At 45.0% G+C, this 21,867-nt stretch overlaps 1 protein-coding gene across 1 annotated transcript; it reads right to left on the bottom strand.

Moving 5' to 3' along the window:
* Positions 1–2,507: 2,507 nt before the first annotated feature.
* Positions 2,508–3,491, bottom strand: or55e1 (odorant receptor, family 55, subfamily E, member 1; the record flags this gene model as incomplete). Its single annotated transcript, XM_082179290.1, has 1 exon — positions 2,508–3,491. The coding sequence occupies one exon, from the start codon at positions 3,489–3,491 to the stop codon at positions 2,508–2,510; it is 984 nt and encodes a 327-aa protein (XP_082035416.1).
* Between the last annotated feature and the right edge of the window lie 18,376 nt (positions 3,492–21,867).

Below are 21,867 nucleotides of genomic sequence, written 5' to 3'. Positions count from 1 at the left end.
CATTAGCATGCCCATAAGTATTATAATTTCAATGAAGTGATAATCAACATTTCACTACATTCAAACTCTGAAAACTCTGTCTATTGCAGCCTATTATGCTCTCTACTTATCATACTAAAAGAACACATGCATCCCCCCTGAGCACTTACAGGTTCACATTCAAGACCATTTGCACCTGTCCCTGGACAATGCAACAGGCATCCCAAGAATCCCAGAACATTCAGAATCTGTTTTTCTATCTCCTAATGCTACTAACTGCTGCTTGGGCTACACTGAGAAAAAATGGCTCAGGATCATTTAGAAGTTAAAAAACAAACAAAAAAACTACAAAGATACAGGGAGTTTCAAATACTGCTATAGATGCTGAAGTTTCAAATATCCCATACAATTTATTCATGTGTTTAATAATGGTCTAAGCTAAACTAAGTAAAAAATTAACAGAAAAACACATTTAGAGCTTAGTTACAATGAATCATGTAACACTACATTTCTACTACATTTTTTTTTTCAATTTGTGATCATTTGAAAAGTGCAGTGTCCTTATGTAATGTGTAAGGTGCACAGGCTATTTTGACTACCACTCTGACCCAACGTTGTAGAATTACAACATAGACATAACAAGCTCTAAATCAAATTTGATGAAAGTTTTCCAAAATAACTAAATATGTACATGTTCTAGACATTGTAATAAACACCCAAAAAAATATTTAAGCAATTTTACTTACTTTAATCCTGACAAATCCAGTCATGCAAAAAAAGGAGATGAGCTCAGCGGGAAGTTTGCAGGTAGAGTGAGTTCATAGCCAGATGACCGGACCTATAAACACTTCTTCTATCCAATAGCATTGTGAGGACAAACAATAGGACCCATTAACTATGTAAATGTGGTTTTGAGAGAAAAAAAAACATTTGCAGTCATTTTTTTTTTTGAATTGTTTAAAGTGATGTTGTAAATTTGCAACGGTGGGTCTTACAGGGTTAGGTAATCTCAGACATTACTGTTAAAGATCCCTAAATCTAATCAAAAGTCCAAAGGGGATTTGTGCCTTCACTGTTGCTGCACCTCGCCTCTAGAATAACCTGCCTTTGGACATTAGATGTTGTACTGCATTGGGTATTTTTAAATCATGTTTAAGAGCACATTTCCTTGCCCAGGCGTATGGTTGAGCTACAGTAGCAGTTGTTTTACTGTTGTCTTGTATTCTAAGTGTCTTTTTGGTTTGGTGTTTAACGTTTTTTGTATTTTTTTGGAATATTGTTTTACTGGAAAGCACTTTGGCCACCTCACGCTGTTTTTAAATGTGCTTTACAAATAAACTAATCTAACTAAAATAATATGCACACATGGGGATCAATTGCTCTTTTGTTTACTTTACCTAGTCAGTTTATGTTCATTAACAGTTTGAGCAACTCGGTCATGAGTGGCCAATTATGAGCAGATGTATCCAGTATATGGTTATTTAATTAATTTTGGAGTGGTTATAATTGGCAATCTCTTTGCACACTTGATCACTTTGGGATTTTCTGATGATCCCTAAACTCATTTAATCTGTTGTCACTGCTTAAATTAGAGCCCTTTCGTTGGAGTTAGCATAATAAGTATAACGAGTTTGAGCAAATTACCAACCTGTGCCTTCTCATGTAAACAGAGTGGCAATATATAGGAAGTGTCGTGATAATTTAATTTGTAGCTGTTTTCGTGGGACTTATAAAATAAACTTAAATATGCACAGATATTAGAGGTCACAACTTATTTTTTTTTTACATTTGTTTATAGGAGGCTACTTTTATCCAAAACTTAGTATACTAAATGCAGTTATACTGTAGTCATCCTGGAGAAAGCTTTGGATTAAAGCATCTTTCAGGGCATCAGTGTAATGACTAAATACTACCCAAATATAATTACTGAATACATTTTGCCAAAGCTATATCTTACTTGTGAAAAGAGGCTGATGAGAACGTTTGCTCCTACTTTTTTAATTGTTCGTATGCACCTAACTGTAATAAAACAGGATTGTTTTTGAATTGTTCGTAATATTAGTAACTACTTCCTGATCCCTCCATTTTAGACGTAAACCAACAACTTGATTGTTAGCAGGTAGGATATATGTAACCTTAAAGCTACAAGCACACATTTCCATTTTTTTCCATTTTCATTGAAACTTCAATTTTATAGAAAAAAAATCTATTTATTACAGAGTATCCATTTAATCCATTTATTACAGTGTACTATATGAAACAGTGAACAGAACAGCACTTGGTATGTAAATCAAGACAGTGATTCCCAAATGTTTTCTCCATTAACAAGATAAAGATGAAACAATATGTTTTACCTGAAACTTATAGCTGAACAGACTTTAATTCCTCTGAGGATGCAGATAACAGATTAACATGGTTTATTGGCAATGATCACTATTTCTGACAATGAAAGTCACTTTATAGGACTACAAACATTTCTATTTCAGTGGCTGAAATTACTTGATAGACAAACTGTCAAATTGAATGACTTAAATCTTTATTGTTGAAACCTTTACAATGGAAACTTTATTTATATTTATTTTAAACATTTTCAATAAAGCATTCCTTATTTCTTTTGTTCGCACACCATAAATGATTGGATTGACACTTGCAGGAAATACTATATACGTAACGCCCAGAAAGGTATTTATATCGATTGGGATTGGAATGTGAAGATTTCGTGATAGAAAGGTAATACTCCCCACAAAGTAAAAACACATCATAACCATTAAGTGTGTACCACAGGTATGAAAGGCTTTCCAACGATCCTCTCCAGCTGCAGCCCCCAACACAACATGCAAGATTTTCACATAAGAGAAGAAAATAACAGATATGTCAATTCCCACAAAACAGATTATCACAACTAATCCCATTGCATTATTTTTGCTTATTGAATCACAGGCCAAGCTAACAAGAGCCATGTGGTCACAGTAGCAATGATGGATAACATTAGACCCACAAAAAGACAAAAGTGAAGCCAAAGCAACCAGTGCAAACATTATAGTGCCACTTCTGATCAATGTAAAAATAAGCAGTTTCATAAACATGGCTGAGTTCATGATTTCAGTGTAATGTAATGGCTTGCAAATGGCCACAAAGCGATCTAAAGCCATAGCTAAAAGTATGGTGGATTCTACAGAAGAAAAAAAATGAGTAACAAACATTTGTGTCAAACATCCGGTTAAAGATATTTCATTCAAGTCAAAGAGGAAACCAAGAAGCATTGCTGGGATAATGGCAGTGGGTACAATGATGTCGACAACCGCCAAAGCAGACACTAGAATGTACATTGGACTGTGAAGACTTTCTGTATTTCTGATCACGAAAAGCAACAAAGAATTCCCCAGCACAACCAAAATGTAACATACAAAAAATGGCAGGAAAAGCAGACGTCTGTATTTGTAGATCTCTGGAAATCCCATAAACAAGAACTTTGTATGTGAGATGTTTGCTTCTTGGAGTTCCTCAATCATGGCACTCTGAATGTGGTCGTTGCAACCTATTTTACAGGGTAAGTACAAAATGATTATTATTTATCTCTTGATGGAATTAAATAAACATCATGTTTGGGATTAGCCATATAGTTTAGCCACACATTGTGACCTCTATATTAAATGGTAGTTATCACATATTTAGCTACTCAATGAATTGAAAACACAATTACTCCAGCAAATGAAAATGTATCATGTATGAAATATCAACCAGTTGTCTGGTACATTCTCCTGTCTTAGCCTTTCTTAAAGTTTTTTTCATGAGCAACATTCTTGTTGGAATTTCATGACTTTGTTCCAAGGCTATTTCTCATCCTGCCTGCATAGGTAGTAACTATAACAAAGTACTTTTTGTAAATTAAAAGACCTGTCAACAAAATAAATAAAAATGTATTTTTGTCAAAATTGGAAATTGCAACATCACAACAATCACATCACTGGTAACCACCCCAAAACAAAGGCAATTGTAAGTCTTACAAGTTTATTTTCAATAGAAATATACATTCATTCTTACATTTACATGAAAAAAAAAATACATTATCAATTTTTCTGTTCACTTTAGTCATATTTGCTCAGATTCAGCTGCATGGAAACATACCTGCCTGAGTGTCTTGCTTTCTCTGTCGTTTGGTTATTCGCTGTAGAATAGGGGCCCACATTAAGACCTGAAGCCATTCGAATAGGAGCATATATACAGTGAGTTTGATCAATGCTCCCATAGGAATAAGACAACAAACTATACAGCCACTGACCTTGTATACATTCTAATGACCTCATTCCATCCACTCAAACACGCAGAAGAAATTATTGTTCCAGGAAGAATGAACCAATTACTAGATCATTTTTGTCTTGGTTAATTAGCTCTGCTGAGGGGGTTCATGTTTGTGGTTTTAGTTGCTATAGCATAGATAGTGTAAGTGTCCAGTATTAGTGTCTCTAATTGTCCAGTAAGGCAGTGTAAACTCTTGCAACATCATTGACAAGTCAAGTCAAGTCACGTCAACTTTATTTATATAGCTCTTTTTACAATACAGATTGTTTCAAACAGCTTTTTAGTGATAACAGGAAAATAATGCAACAAAGTTTGTTTCGGCTGTACAGCAGCTCTAGAAGAAAATAGTGTCATTGTCCAGCTTAAGTAAGTTCAGTGTTGATTAATTTTGGTTGTAAAAATCATTAGTTATTAATTTAGTTCATTTATCTATACCGAAGGTATCAATGTAGGTACACAATGGTGTCAATGCAGTCAGTTCTACCAGAAAGACTCGGGAGATAAAATGATATAACAAGTAAATTTATTAATAGCTCAGCAAGCATTGTCTTTGGCGTAGGCCCCGTCCTTAGCAAGCAATGTGAGGGTAACGGAATCTGCAAATCCCGCCTGAAGATGAAGGCAGGGGCGCAGCCGACCCCCTGGAGGCAAAGGAAGGGACCATCCTGGTGGTGGTGGGGAGGATGGAGGGAAAGGACCATCTTGGAGGTGGTTGGGGAGGATGGAGGTAATTGGCGCCGTCAGTATCTGCGAACTCAGACGGATGTAAGTACCATTCTTTTATACTGAGAGTGTTAACACATGATTGGTTAGAAGTGAGTTAATTCATGACGCGCTGATTGAGTCTTCCTGGCAGAACTTAACGCTAAGCTTACATATACTGTTGAATATTTAGTGTCCCCAACTCAGCAAGCCAAAGGTGACAGTGGCAAGGAACCCAAACTCCATCAGGTGACAGAATGGAGAAAAAAAACGTTGGGGGAAACCAGACTCAGTCAGGGGGGCAGTTCTCCTCTGACCAATGAACAAACAGTGTATGATTATGATTCAGGCTGCATTACAAGTCAGAAGTCAGATTGGGATCGGAAAAATTGTCATATTTAATCCTGTTTTAATCACGCTAATATGAGAGGTTTTTTTTTGAGGATCTGTGCCACTGGCTGTCATTTCGATCACAGGTGAAAGTCTAGTTGACACAGTCTCTGCTGACTTTCAGGGCTGCGTTGTGGTCATAGAGGCGCAGGTCCTCCGTCTGATCTGGATACGGCCCGGATCTGGCTGTCTACCCCTTACGGAACAAAAATATATGGGAATATACTGAAAAATATAATGCGATATATTACATAATACATTTCCATATATGGGAAACTAGTCCTTATATTTTTCGATATACTGCAATATATGCAATATATGCTTTCCTGTAGCTCAAACAGTAGAGTGTTGGCGCTTGTAACGCTAAGGTCTTGGGTTCGATTCCCACGAAAAGCGTCTGCCAATTGCATAAATGTAAAATATGCATTGACCATGTATGGCTATATATTAATATGTAAATGAAGACAGGAATAGCATTACATGTAATATTCACAACATTAATAATGTAAATAATTGTAAAATACAAAAAGAATATTAGATTATGTATTTATCTATATATGTTAATTATGCATGAGTTAATATATCTACAATATATTACACATGCAGTACCATATCTGATCAAAATTACATCTATATATTATAAAGTGTATTACTGAATATAAAATTACATACATTATGATATATTAGTAAATATTTCGTCACATATTTTTCAATATATGAAAAGTGGAAATTCCTTATGTATTATTCAATATATTGTAATATATTAACACAATATAATTTTTTAATGGCAGCTGTGATTGCTAGGAATTCACTGTAAAAAAATACAGTGTCAGTGTTTCAGGTATTCCAGGATTACATATCGGTGTGTACATATCGGCCTGTATATTTTACAACTGTAAATTTCATTAAGTTACATAATAGTAATACTTAATGCAATTCAGCAACTTAATTTTAATAAAACTAACAAAATCTGCTTTTTACCTTAAAAGTGCATTATGTAGGATTGACAGCTAGCGGTTTGAAATGGATGCTCGACACTCACACGGGTTTCCAGATTAAAGAAAAGCAACAGGAGTGAGCGCAATTGACAATGGAAGGCGAGGAGATATACACACATTGTAAGTAGTGGAAAGAAAGTGGAGAGCTTGCCATCTTCAAGCTTGTGACATAGCTTTGAATTTTCAAAGTCAAATGAGTCATGACACTTCCCTGGCTAGCCACCATCAAAGTCCATGAACCTATACTTATGGTCTGCAAGGCCCTGAAGCTGCACTGTGTCTGAGTCCACTACGACTCCAAAATACGACGTCTGTTGGACCGGAGTGAGCATACTCTTTTCACATTGAGTCTTAACCCCAAGTGTTTCATGTGGTCAAGCACGACATCTTGATGCCTTGCTGCCATTTCCTGAGACTGAGCCAGAATTAGCCAGTCATCTATGTAGTTGAGAACTTGTATGCCCTGGAGCCTGAGTAGTGCCAGGGCTGCGTCCATACATTTCGTGAAAGTGCGCGGGGACAGTGCTAGGCCAAATGGAAGAACCCGGTATTGGTACGTTTTGCCCCCAAATGCGATCCTCAGGAACTTCCTGTGTTCTGGCAGGATGGAGATTTGGAAATAACAACCTTTAGATCGATCATGACAAACCAGTCCTCTGAAATGATTTGATACACGATCAACGGAATTGTCAGCATTGACGTAACCCTTTTCGGAACTATAAATATCAGCTGAAGAACCCGGTATTTCTCTCTGGGGGAGGAATGAGATCTATGGCCTGAACGTCTTTGTTCCCAAGTGGCCCACCACTGTTTTAAGAATACCCTTGAAGTTCGTTTGGCCTGTAAGCCCTTACGGACAGTGTGCACCACCCATTGAGATATATTCAGTAGCGCTACCCAGGCTTGCAGGAAATTTACTAGAGGAACAAGCCTCTTGAGGCTGGCACTCGATGTGTTTGGAATTTATGGTGACGGGGTACACATTTTTGAAAAACTACAGCCTGTTTCTTTGCCTCCTGAAATCTCTCGACGACTGAGGCTACAGCATTGCTGAAGATACCAGGAGGCGATAGCGGGGCATCAATGAGGAAGGTCCTGTCCTTCTCCTTAATGCTCGAAAGGTTGAGCCATGAGTGCCTCTTTGTCGCGGCCAGAGCTGCCATGGAGTGGCTGATAGCACGGGCTGTCTCCTTGGTGGTGCGGAGAGACAGGTCGGTGGTCCAACGCAGTTCTTTGATCTCGTTGCCGCTCACACTTTCACCCCCATCTAAATCCCCTTGCCCACCAGCGATGATGTAGGAGGACAATGTCAGGGCTTTAAGGGATGAAGCTGCTAAAGTCTCTTCTATTTTAGGCACCAACCCTTAGCCGTTCTCTTTGAGCCCCATGATAGAATAATAATGGTGCAGCAAGCGCTGGAGCAAGTGGATGAGGGCTAAGAAAGAGCCGAAGCCGTCTCAGACCTCTCCGTTAGCTCCAGCTGCGATACCAGCGAGTGAAGCCGCCGGGTTGCCTCAGGAACAGCGGGACCAGCACCACATGGAGCGCAGAGATGGCCACTTTGATTGAACAGTGCCAGCAGGGAGCGAAGTGTTCTCAAGGGAAACACTCACAATGCTCGCAGTCAACACCCTCGAGGGCTGACCGAGCATACTCCACTCCAAAACAGCTAACACACATATTGTGTGAATCCCCACCCGGAATATAACGTGGGCAGGGATGAACACACGTTCTAAACTGTTGCTGTTCACTCGCCATTTCTTTCTTTCTTTCTTTCTTTCTTTCTTTCTTTCTTTCTTTCTTTCTTTCTTTCTTTCTTTCTTTCTTTCTTTCTTTCCAGCAAATAAATATCTCTCTCTCTCTCTCTCTCTAATATTTCTTCATAGCTTCCGCATTCCGCCTGCACGCGTCACGGTATGCCGTTGCACCAATCAGAATTGGACTAAGTTGCACATGTCTGTCTTGGCCGTCCAGTCTAGTAGTGTTACCCTGGCACTTCGTGTCCTCGGCTCCACTTTATTCTCTACCTCTCCTGGCTACACCTGATTCAGCCAGGCTCCTAACTCCTGCCTCCATCAGTTCCACCGTGGTCCTTTGTCCTAATGGCTCCTCCTTCCTTTGTCTCCTCCATGGCTCCTCACTCCATCAGCTCCACCTTGGTGTCACACTCTGCCAGCTCCTCCAGGGTCTTGTCTGTTTCCAACTCCGCATCCACACCCAAAACCCTGTTGGACTAGTTTTGCCAAGGATGTGCCTTCGAGAGGGGGAAGTACCGCAACAGTTATGTTCTGTTTGGGACTCTTATGTTATATTTCCTTTATTCCCTATTTTCATGCTCACCACTTGTTGTTTTACCTGTACAGAGTCACCACGTGGCTATGTGGACGCGATAAATAATTCTGTATTATATATTTTTAAGGCCAGACAAGTAGTTTTGTTGAGGGTGATTTTAATATGTATACATGAAAACACTGCACAATGCAAATAATTGATGTATGTGCTGGACTGTTTCAACTTAACTCAACATGCAACTTTTGCTACTCACTCCAGGGGTCATATTCAGGATCTCATATCCTGAATATGGCTTACAGTATATAATATTCTTGTTAGTGGCTCTGATTTTGCTTTCTCAGATCTCAAACTCATAAACTTCCAATATCTATATCACCACTGAAGAAAATGCTCACCTATCGTAAAATCAATTCTGTGAATCTTCTTTCACTGTTTCAATAAGGGCTTCAACCTTGTCAGAATGCTTACTATCTAACTGTCCGTCACAAATCTGCTGTATTTAAAATAATGGTTTATGTCAAATATTTGAGAGGTATGCTCCTGTTAAAACAAGACTGGTTCCCTTTCGTAGTCACTCCGAGTTACGTCGCATGACGGCGAATGGGTTTTCGCTTAGAAAGCCTATCATCTTCGAGTATATAAAACGAGCCTATGGCAATGAAATGCCATGGGTCTGCGGAATTTGCATTGCGTATCTCCGCCCCACCCTGGGGGTATATAAGGAAGTACGCTGGCAACATGCAGATATGTTTTCGTTTCGGAGCCAAGTTCAGCACTTCACTCCACAGCCAATTCCTGAGTAATTCTCTATTTCTCTAAACGCCAGGACAAGCGGCGCTCCTGAGACGGGCTGCTCAGAGATGGCTGGTCCTCCCCTGGCCTCCTCTGGCAGGATGCGGCTAATGACCGTGCCCCCGCACCGGGCCGCTATGCCACCCACGCCTGGGCCGGTCATTCCGCCTCGCTGCACCACCGAGGGTACGTCTGTGGTCCGCATGACCCCGCTGGTACAGTTCTAGGGAGCCTGGTTAGAGCTCCCCAGACTGTCCCGCTGGGTCGCGAGGACCATCAGGCTCGGCTACGCGATTCAGTTCGCGCGATCTCCTCCCCGTTTCAGGGGAGTCCGCTTCACGATGGTCGGTGGCAATGCCCCTGTCATGAGAGCGGTGGTCGCCACCCTACTGGCGAAGGGTGCGATCGAGATTGTCCCTCCTGCCGAAATGAAGTCCGGCTTTTACAGCCCCTACTTCATTGTACCGAAGAAAACCGGTGGGTTACGACCAATCCTGGACCTGCGCATCTTGAACCGCTCCCTTCACAGGATGCCGTTCAAGATGCTCACGGCCAAACGCATTTTCGAATGCGTGCGACCGCAGGATTGGTTTGCAGCAATCGACCTGAAGGACGCCTACTTCCATGTCTCCATTCTTCCTCGACACAGACCATTCTTACGGTTTGCTTTCGAGGGGCAGGCATACCAGTACGCGGTTCTCCCTTTCGGGCTAGCCCTGTCTCCTCGCGTATTCACGAAGGTCGTCGAGGCAGCCCTTGTTCCCCTACGTGAACACGGGGTTCGCATCCTGAACTATCTCGACGACTGGCTGATCCTAGCTCACTCCCGAGACCAGGTTTGCGAACACAGGGACCTAGTGCTCCGGCACCTAGCTCGTCTGGGCCTTCGGGTCAACTGGGAGAAGAGCAAACTCTGCCCCGTGCAGAGGATCTCTTTTCTCGGTATGGAAATCGACTCGGTCGCCATGTGCGCGCAGCTTACGAGCGAGCGCGCGCAGTCACTGCTGACTTGCCTTCGTCAATTCGAGGGCAAGAGTGCGGTTCCACTGAAACTATTTCAGAGGCTCCTGGGGCATATGGCATCCGCAGCCGCAGTAACGCCGCTCGGATTGCTTCATATGAGACCGCTTCAGCCTTGGCTTCACGATCGAGTCCCGAGGTGGGCATGGCAACACGGCACGCTCCGAGTCCCAGTGACTCCGACCTGCCGTCAGACCTTCACCCCGTGGTCGAACCTCAGTTCCCTTCGGGCTGGTGTGCCCTTAGAACGAGCTTCCAGGCATGTTGTTGTATCAACAGATGCCTCCACCACGGGCTGGGGCGCCATGTGCAATGGACATGCTGCCACGGGCTCCTGGACAGGACCCCAGCGCCTTTTGCATGTCAATTGCCTCGAGTTGCTGGCTGTACGTCTCGCTCTGCACCGCTTCCGTGCGTTGCTCAGGGGCCAGCACGTACTAGTCCGATCAGACAATACCGCGACAGTAGCGTACATCAACCGACAAGGTGGTCTACGCTCCCGCCGTATGTCGCAACTCGCCCGCCACCTCCTCATATGGAGTCAGAAGCATCTGAGGTCGCTTCGAGCCATTTATATCCCGGGAGACCTGAACCGTGCGGCCAACGAGCTGTCTCGGCTTCGGCCTCTTGCTGGAGAATGGAGACTCCATCCCCAGACGGTTCAGCTGATTTGGGACCAGTTCGGGGACGCTCAGATAGATCTGTTTGCCTCCCACGACTCGTCCCATTGCGACCTGTTTTATTCCTTGACCGAGGGCACGCTCGGCACGGATGCACTGGCGCACAGCTGGCCGCGGGGCCGCAAGTATGCGTTTCCCCCAGTGAGCCTTCTTGCGCAGACCTTGCGCAAGATCAGGGAGGACGAGGAGCAGGTGATTCTGGTTGCCCCGTATTGGCCCAACCGCACCTGGTTCCCAGAACTAGTACTCCTCGCGACAGCACCTCCCTGGCCTATTCCTCTGAGGAAGGACCTGCTTTCTCAGGGACGGGGCACCCTGTGGCACCCTCATCCCGATCTTTGGAACCTCCACGTTTGGCTCCTGGATGGGACGAGGTAGGTTTGAGTACCCTACCACCAGCGGTGGTGGCTACCATCACTTCCGCTAGAGCATTGTCCACGAGACATGCCTATGCGTTGAAGTGGAACCTCTTCGTCAACTGGTGTTCTTCTAAACAACAAGAACCCACGAAATGCCCGATCAGTGTCGTGCTTTCCTTCCTGCAAGAAGGGTTGGAGCGAAGGCTGTCTCCCTCCACCCTGAAAGTGTACGTTGCCGCTATTGCCGCACATCACGCCGCAGTCGAAGGTAAGTCCGTTGGAAAGCACGACCTGGTCATCAGGTTCCTGAGAGGAGTGAGGAGACTAAATCCTCCTCGCCCTCCTCTCGTTCCCTCTTGGGACCTCTCAGTGGTTTTAACTGCCCTGCAGAGTGCTCCCTTTGAGCCTCTGCAATCAGTGAAGCTTAAGTTCCTGTCGATGAAGACAGCGCTCCTGGTTGCATTGGCCTCCATCAAGAGGGTAGGGGACCTGCAGGCATTCTCGGTTGACGAAGCGTGCCTGGAATTCGGGCCGGCTAACTCTCACGTGATCCTGAGACCCCGGCCTGGATATGTGCCCAAGGTTCCCACCACTCCCTTTCGAGACCAGGTGGTGAACCTGCAAGCGCTGCCTTTGGAGGAGGCAGACCCAGCCTTGGCACTGCTCTGTCCAGTACGCGCCCTCCGTGCTTACGTAGACAGAACGCAGTGTTTCAGGACCTCTGACCAGCTCTTTGTCTGTCATGGTGGGAAGCTGAAGGGAAAGGCTCTCTCCAAGCAAAGGTTGTCTCACTGGATAGTGGACGCCATTGCTTTGGCTTACCAGCAGCAAGGTCGACCATGCCCCCTTGGTGTGACAGCCCACTCCACCCGGAGTGTGGCATCCTCTTGGGCTCTAGCGCATGGCGCCTCGCTAACAGAGCACTGTCATATGTGTATTCCAAGTCCCCCCCCTTCGGGCTGGGCATGATTGCATATTTCCACTGAGATATGGTTCCCAGTGTACCTTGGTATTCCTGTGTTAAGTAGGAGTCCTTCGTCTGTGCCAGTCTCACGACAGGGAGCTCAGACTTACGCAGGGCACTGGAAGACAGTCGAGAGGTGGCGTGATTACACTGCGAACCCCATTCGTCGTCATCCGACGTAACTCGGAGTGACTACGAAAGGGAACGTCTCGGTTACGTATGTAACCCTCGTTCCCTGAGTAGGGAACGGAGACGTTACGTCTCCCTGACACTTCCGCTGTACCGCTGGAACGCCTGAGTTCAGTCTCGGCTCCTCAGCGAAGACATATGTGACCCGACACGGAAACCAGGGACACAAGTCGGCAGCATAACTTTCGAGCAAAATGAGAAAATGTTCGTTTTTTTCACAAATGTTGATTTTCGCTTTTTTGCAGAATCTGTTAGTTGAGATCACGAAGAAGCCTCTCCATGTTTGAGATTAGTTTGAGCAGTATTGGTATATTTAAAAGCGAACATTTTAAGGTTGAAATCGGCGTGTTTTTCTGAGCTTCTAGCACGCAGTAGGGGCGTGTCATTGTCGGTGTGTATTTCCATACTGGATAAGCCGGCTTTTGTTTCTTTTGTTATTGACCCCGCCCTCCAAGGGAACAGCGTGGCTACTTATGCAGCGCTCTGGCCGGCTTTATCTGATATCAAAATTCAATGAAGATGGACGCCGCAAAGATTGTCGCAGACGAGCTGAACCGTGGCCGTTACACAAATGTTTTGAAGTACTTCTTCGACAAGCCGGATGCTTATGAACAAGCGTTCACTGATTCTGAAGATGATCTGAGCGACGATGAAAGCGGCATGATAATATCCCTAATCTACAACTTAGCGAAGATGAAGACGAGGAAGAATGTATCGGACTGGCGTCAGACGAGTTGGACCGTAAGATATCAGAGGCTATATCGATAGTAACATTTGATGGGGATATAGACAGTGAAATGGGGAAAATCCGTAACTTTGACTGTAAATGCTACACGAGGAGAAAAGAGAACTCTCTGCATGGGAGACAGTCCTGTAGTCAGAAGCTTTCTCCAGACATTATGTACAACATACGGCTGGATTCTTTAGCTGCGGAAAAAGAGTGGCAGGACATGCGAATTATTGGACATTTAGAGGCAAACAGACGCACAGTGCAAACTTCGGAGATGGTTACATCCACAAAGAAGACCCCGACAAAGAGAAAGTGTGCTCGAACGACTTATTTCATCGGAGGCAATGAGATCTGCAAGAATACTTTTCTGTTTCTTATGGGGTGAGTTTCCATAAACATCAAAGTTTGTCGTTTTGTGTTCATTCTAAGAACACGTACACGTTATCTCATGTTTAGTCCATGTTTAGACCTTCCCATACCTACCTATTGTTATTAGCTAGCTCAGGACTGTCGTTTTAATTGTAATCGTTAGCATCATATCACTTGGCAAAAAAAAACCCATTACTATAATGAGCTTTTAGATGGTAATGTGAGCATCTGCTATTAATTTGAATAATGCTTCAATTGCTTGAATTGACTGGTGTTAATGACTTAGCCCACGTAAACCTGCCTGTTAGCATTCTTGAATTGAATGTGATGCTAATTATTTAGCCAGTGGTGGAGGAAGTACTACTTAATATTCTTACCAAGGATTTACAAACGTAATAGTAAATGTATCCGATTAAATTCCTACTTAAGTAAAAGTATAAAGTATCAGTAGCCGTAAAATGTGCATTATAAGTCAAAGTAAAAGTATTTATGAAGAGTTTAATGTACAGGATTTTTTTTTATCATTTGACTCAAACCAGGTCTAACCACTAACTGAGGTCTAAACCAGGACTAAACCAGGAAGTAAAGATACAGACTCTAAAATGTAGTGAAGTAAAAGTAAAAAGTATTAATCATAAAATTTACTTCAGTAAAGTAAAAGTACCTATAATTTGTACAATACATTCTGATATAGGAGACAAGATGCCTGTTAGCAAGACCATGATGTTAAACTTTTATTTTTTCTTTTATTTTTTTAGCATTGGCAGAGACACCCTGGCTGATATAGTGAAACACTATGAGGAGAATGGGGCAAGACCACGTTTGAGGAAGAAGCACTCACTGCCACGTCCACCAGCCAGGTTTATCCACCCTGATGATATCAACAGAGTTGTGGACTTCATAAAAAACTATGCAGAAGACAATGCCATCATGCTGCCTGGCCGACAGCCTGGGCATAAGGATTGGCATGTGAAGTTGCTGCCAACTCATGTGTCGAAAGGCCTCAGTGTGGCGTCTCTACATGAAGTCTGCTAAGGAGCTTGGTATGTGTAAACATTGATTTAGAATTGAGTGCTTATAATGTGAAATAATGCGAAGCACTATTAGCAATTACAATACAATTAACCATAAGCAATATCTTTTTTCAGGTGAGCGTGCAGTTTGTAAAACCAGTTTCAAAGCACTGTGGAACCGACTTCTCCCACACATCAAAAGTTGCCGGCCGCGCACAGATCTCTGCTGGCAGTGCCAAAGCAATAACGAGCAGCTGATACAAGGTGCAAACCTCCCAGATGATAGAAAGTCTGAAGCAGTAAAGAAGCAACAAGATCATCTTTCCCTTGTGCAGAAAGAGGGACCAGAAAGCAAGAAGATTAGGATGCATTACAGTTTTGATTTTGCTCAGCAGGTAATATTTCACACACATTTACTTCACTTTACATTATTAACCCCTTAAACCCTGAGGCCATTTTTGGAGTTTTTTGTCTGAGTGACACTATAGAGAGGAGAGTCAAAAGGTAGATATCATTTGTTAGGAAACTTTTTATATTAAATATACATTTTTATTACTTTTGGACAATCTAATGCTGAGAAAATGCTGATAAAAGACAAAAATATTAATATTATTTTTTAATAATTTACATATCTTTCTTATTTGAAATGCAATAATTCAGGAAGGAAATACGGTGGCAAAATAATTCTTTTTTTGTGATGTTCCCCTATGTGTGGTCTGCGTCTGGATCGTTATTTTATGATGATAGCATAAAGTAATCCAAAGTTACAGCACTTGGAACAAAGGGAGCCTTTTTGTTTAGTCCTCACACATTTGGAAGGCAATAAAAAAAATGAGTTTTCTTAGTGACATACACAAAACTAAAGACTCATAACTTCAAAACTATAGCAAGGAGATTCTAAAGGTAGGTATCGTTTGAAAGAACACTTTTCAAATTTTTTGAAAATATACATTACATTACATTTGGACATTCTCCTGCCGAGAAACTGCTGATAAAAGACAAAAAATATATATAATTTTTATAATGATAATGCATATCTTTCTTATTTGACATGGAATAACTCAAGAAGGAAATAAGGTAGAAGGAAAATTCTGTGGTGATTGGATAAAGCAATCAAAAGTTATAGCATTTGGAACCAAGATAGCCTTTTTGTTGAGACCTTGACGCCCCCTCATGGGCATTTTTAAAATTGTTTCACCATGAAGAATATCTTGTCATAAAAGCAATAGATTAAGTTAATTTTGGGCTCATTTTAATTGTATTAATATGCTGTAAAAAATGAAGTGCAATTTTCAACGATTTTTGAATGTTTCATGAGATGTATGAGTTTTTTGACACATTGCAGTACATAGTACAAAAAACTATTTTATAGATTATGAAAAAAAAAAATCTATTTATCAACAAATAACTCAGCAGTACTTAGGAGTTCCCTTTCAAGGGAACTCCCGTTGCGTCGAAAACTGACGCTATGGGAACGCTTTGCGTGATGACGTCTTGAAGCACATGTAAAATCAGTCCAATGGTGTGGCGGAACGTCAGAGGCGGGTGACGTCACGTACCAGGAAACTATAAAAGCCGGCCCAAAACAGAAAACGAAAGCTTTCTGAGTCTTCAGTTGCGCTCTGTGTGAAATCTGAAATGAGGAGCATGCCCAGTCAGCACTCGAGGGTGGTGACTGTGTGCATTGCGACGCGCTTCCATTGCGTTCGCTCCGATCCCGCTTGGCTCGGTTCACGATCGCGATCCCGCGATCGTGATCCGATCCCGATCGCGTTCCCCAGGGCTCTGGTCCCGCCGCTGCCGAGGCACGGCGGCAATCACAGACCTGGGGTTCGCAAATGGATCTATCAGTGGATGTTGAGACGGGCTCTGCCTTATCTCAGCCTCCTTCTGATAGATCCAGTGCCTCTCATCAGGGTGTGGAAGCACGCGTTGCGGTTTCTTCCCCCCCGATGGAGGCACCAATACTGCAATTGTCCAGCTCTGAGGAGTTGGACGTTGTTAGTATTGACGCTGAGTCTGAGGATTCGCCACCTCAGTATCATGCGTTTGAAGAATTGCTTGATGTTATCACTAGAGCTGTCGAACGATTATCTATTGAGTAGCCAGAAGATAGGCAGGGCGCTCGTTCGAAAAGCAAGCTCGACGAACGTTTCCTGCCATCTCGTGCACAGCCTCAGTGCAGAAGCCTTCCGTTTTTCCCCGATCTCCACACTGAGGTGTCGAGATCGTGGGGGAAACCAGTGTCATATCGAGTGTATACTGCACAAACATCACACTATTCATCCATTCACAATTATAAAGAGCATGGTTATGGGGAGATGCCGAGGGTGGAAGAGACGCTCGCGAGCTATCTCTCTCCAGCAACGGCATCTTCTCTGAAGGCTCCTGCACTTCCATCCAAGCCAGTAAAAGTTACATCTTCCCTGGTTCATAAAGCTTATGCCGCCGCCGGTCAAGCTGCAGCGTGTTTACATACAATGTCCATAATGCAGGCTTACCAGGCTGAGTTATTGGGTGATTCTGAGGATGGCGGGGGTATTAGTGCTGATACGGTGTCTGAACTGTGTAGAGCCACAGATTTGTCTCTCAGGGCCACCAAGGAGACGGCTAAATCCATCGGCCGCTCTATGGCAGCCCTGGTGGCCACTGAGAGGCATCTGTGGCTCAACTTAAGTGACATAAAGGACAAAGAAAAACATGTTCTTTTAGATGCACCAGTATCCACGCAAGGGTTATTTGGAGACGCAGTTAATAGTGCTGTAGCGAAGTCACAAGAAGCTTCAAAACAGGCAGCTGCACTTCAGAATCTTCTCCCCCGCCGTTCTTTCTATGAGGCTGCTGAGCGGGAGCAGTCTAAAAAGAGCGCTGAGCACCGCGCCACTCAGAAACAGAGCGTTTCCTCCCGTGCTCCCCCACAAAAATCTCGGGGACACGGAGGGCGCTCTCAAACCCAGCAGTCTTCGAGGGGTAAAACGGATCTGCGGACCGTTATTACCGCCAAGAAGGCTGCTGGGGAAAAGTCCTGATGTCTGAGGGCTCAGGACAAATGAGGGTAGTCCCCCCGAAGCAGAGCGGTTAACACCTCTTTTCACGGTGCCCGTCTCTCTTCGGTGCCCTCAGGGGACCGTTCTGCCAACCCTGCCACCTCTGGTGTTACAGGGCGCAGCGGTCTCCGGCGAGCACATATCTCAAGGTCCACCCGGAAACGTAGTGGCCTCGGGATGCCCGCCCCCTCTGAGGAGGGTGCTAGAGCAGTCTGTTTGGTCGTTCCCTGCCGGTGTGCCGTTACAGGGCGACGAACCGACTACTCAACAGCAGGAGAAAAATACGGTGCCGTCTCTCTTCGGTGCCCTCAGGGGACCGTTCTGCCAACCCTGCCGCCTCCGGTGTTACAGGGCGCAGCGGTCTCCGGCGAGCACATATCTCAAGGTCCACCCGGAAACGTAGTGGCCTCGGGATGCCCGCCCCCTCTGAGGAGGGTGCTGGAGCAGTCTGTTTGGTCGTTCCCTGCCGGTGCGCCGTTACAGGGCGACGAACCGACTACTCAACAGCAACAAAATCCAGAAACCAGTCTCGAGAGACTGGTACCTCTAGTAGAATATTTGACAGCGTGGAAGCTACTGTCAAATGTTTCTCGTTGGGTCCTGCAGACCGTGGAAAAAGGGTATTAGATACAATTCTATTAACGCCCACCGCGGTTTATGGGGGTCCTGCCCACAGTGGTGGGCCCCGAGCAGGTTCTGGTTGTGGAACATGAAGTAAACACTCTGTTAGAGAAAGGGGCCATAGAATATGTACCCCCCTCCAACAGGGAAACCGGGTTTTACAGCCGGTACTTCATAGTTCCAAAAAAGGACGGGGGATTGCGTCCCATTTTAGATCTTCGAGTTCTGTACGAGTCAGCCATGCAGCTCAAGTTCAAAATGTTAACCTTGAGACAAATCGTGCCACAGATCAGGTCCGAGGACTGGTTTGTCACGATAGACCTCAAGGACGCATATTCCATCCGTCCATGTCATTGGAAGTTCCTGAGGTTTGCTTTCGGGGGCAAAGCATACCAATATCGAGTTCTTCCATTCGGCCTGGCTTTATCACCCCGCACTTTCACCAAATGCGTGGATGCAGCTCTGGCGCCTCTGCGCCTCCGGGGTATTCGCATCACGAACTACATCGACGATTGGTTGATTTTAGCTCAGTCGCATTAGATGGCGGTTCAACATCGAGATGTTGTTCTCGCCCATATGAAAGAGTTGGGGTTACGGCTGAACGCCAAGAAGAGTGTGCTTTCTCCATTTTAGAGGACCACTTTTTTAGGCGTGGTTTGGGATTCAGTGTCGATGCAGGCGCGCCTGTCATCGCCACGCTTCGATTCCATCCTGGCAGCTGTGAGAAGTGTAAAGCTAGGCCAGCTACTCACTGTCAAACAGTTCCAGAGACTGTTGGGTTTCATGGCAGCAGCTTCCAACGGGATACCTTTTGGACTGCTGCACATGAGGCCCCTGCAGTGGTGGCTCAGGACCAGAGGGTTTTTCCCCGAGGGGCAACCCATTTCGCACAATCAAGGTCACGCGGTGATGCCTACGTGCCTTGGTTATGTGGAAGAAACCTTGGTTCCTGTCCCAGGGCCCAGTGCTGGGAGCTCCTTGTCGTCGCAAACTGCTAACGACGGATGCTTCCCTCACGGGTTGGGGAGCGATCCTGAGGGTCGCTCATCTCAAGGTCTGTGGGAAGACCATCATCGTTCCTGGCATTCTATAGCCTAGAGATGTTAGCTGTCTTCCGGGCTCTGAGGAGCTTTATCACAGGTCTCAGGGGACACCATGTGTAGTACATACGGACAACACGTCGGTAGTCGCCTATATCAAGGGGGTTTGCGCTGGCATGCCATATCCTCTTGTGGTCCCAGGGGAAGTTGCTGTCACTCAAGGCAGCCTACATCCCCGGGGTCCAGAATATAGGAGCAGACACTCTGTCGAGACAGGGGCCGAGGCCCGGGGAATGGTGGCTCCACCCCCGAGGTGGTGGAGCTGATATGGAAATTATAAGTGGATCTGTTTGCGTCTCGAGAGACGTCTCACTGTCCACTTTGGTTCTCCTTCACGCATCCAGCTCCTCTGGGACTGGATGCTATGGTACAGACGTGGCCGAGGCTACGTCTGTACGCCTTTCCCCCAGTTGCTCTGCTCCCGGGAGTTCTGGAAAGAGTTCGCAGGGACCGGGTTTGCCTGCTTTTTATAGCCCCGCGCTGGCCGGGCAGAGTATGGTTTCCCGATCTTGTGTCCCTCCTCGACGGGCATCCTCTGGAGCTACCCGTCAGGAGGGACCTTCTGTCCCAAGCAGGGGGCTCAATATTTCACCCCCGCCCAGAACTGTGGAACCTGTGGGCTTGGCCTCTGAGGGGGCCCAGCTCATAGAGTCAGGTCTCTCAACTGAGGTTGTTGAGACCATTCTACAGTCCAAGCTCCCTCCACGAGGAAACTTTATGCCCTGAACTGAAGAGTATTCACCTCTTTGTGTAGTGACCGTCGGTTGGATCCAGTCAACTGCCCAATTGGTACAGTTCTGGAGTTCCTGCAGGACCGGTTCACTGCAGGTCTGACCCCGTCCACTTTAAAGGTTTATGTGGCGGCCGTAGGTGCTTACCACAGTCCTTTGGGTGGAATGTCTGTGGGGAAAGACCCTTTGGTATCTCGTTTCCCTCGTGGCACTTGGAGGTCCTCCTCCCTTTCGAAATCGGACCAGGAGGCGAATAATTTGCTTTGCCCTGTTCGGGCGTTAGACGCGTATGTCCACAGAGCTGCCCTGTGGCGTAAAAGTGACTTTTGCTCCCCTAACAAGGGAGGTCCAGTGTCTAAGCAAAGGATGAGCAAGTGGGTGGTTGAGACTATCTCACTGGCTTATGAGGCGGCTGGACAGCCTTCTCCTTTGGCTGTCCGGTCGCTCTCTACTAGGAGTATGGCGGCCTCTAAGGCCCTTATATCAGGAGTATCGTTACAGGACGTCTGTGATGCGGCAGGCTGGTCCTCACCGCACACCTTCGTCAGGTTCTACTCTCTGGATTTAGACTCTACTCCAGGGTCTCATGTTTTGTCTTCTTAGTGCTGCTCACATGATTACACACAGGACAGACATTTGTAGCTATGGAGGCGTTGGTATAGACGTTCCCATAGCGTCAGTTTTCGACGCAACGGGAGTTCCCTTGAAAGGGAACGCCTCGGTTACGACTGTAACCTCGGTTCCCTGAAGAGGGAACGAGCGTTGCGTCGCCCTGCCATATCTCCTTCATGCCTGTCAGCTCGACTTCAGACTTTTACGAAGCTTTCGTTTTCTGTTTTGGGCCGGCTTTTATAGTTTCCTGGTACGTGACGTCACCCGCCTCTGACGTTCCGCCACACCATTGGACTGATTTTACATGTGCTTCAAGACGTCATCACGCAAAGCGTTCCCATAGCGTCAGTTTTCGACGCAACGCTCGTTCCCTCTTCAGGGAACCGAGGTTACAGTCGTAACCGAGGCGTTTTTCGAATTGGCTACATTCACTGTAAATTTCAGACTCTAAGCTTTCAAATGACACCAATTTTGTTATGATAATATGATATATGATAATTAATATTTTCGCAGCTAGGTGGCGTCTGTGGGGCGTCTGCGGGCGGTACACTCCGGTTGAGAGAGACTAGTCAGCACTCGTTCAGAGTTGATCGAAGTGGTTGGATGCATTAAAAAGCTGAGATTCTAAGCTTTAATATGATACATATTTTGTGTTATTCCACGTTTGAAATCGAGCACGGATGGTTCCGGGAAAACTGGAAAACACTTTGCACCCCGGGATGATGAGAGACTTGTTTTTTAGCCAAGTATGCATCACTTCGTGAGAAATATCTCGTGATCAAAGCAATGGATTATGTTGTGTTTGGGCTCTTTGTAATCGTGAGAATCACAATCCATGCATGTTTCATTGAGTTATGAGCTGAAACGTCACATCAAAACAACATCGCATCACTGCTATTGCTACTTCATAGATCCGCCTGTGCTATTTTTTGTGTTAGAACGCCATAAGGAATATCTTTAGATCTGAGTGATGGATT

This window comes from Leuciscus leuciscus (assembly GCF_965113295.1).
Source record: "Leuciscus leuciscus genome assembly, chromosome: 9".
Taxonomy (NCBI): Eukaryota; Metazoa; Chordata; class Actinopteri; order Cypriniformes; family Leuciscidae; genus Leuciscus; species Leuciscus leuciscus.
Note: the sequence above shows the minus strand (reverse complement) of the source record. Positions and strands in the feature narration are given on the sequence as shown.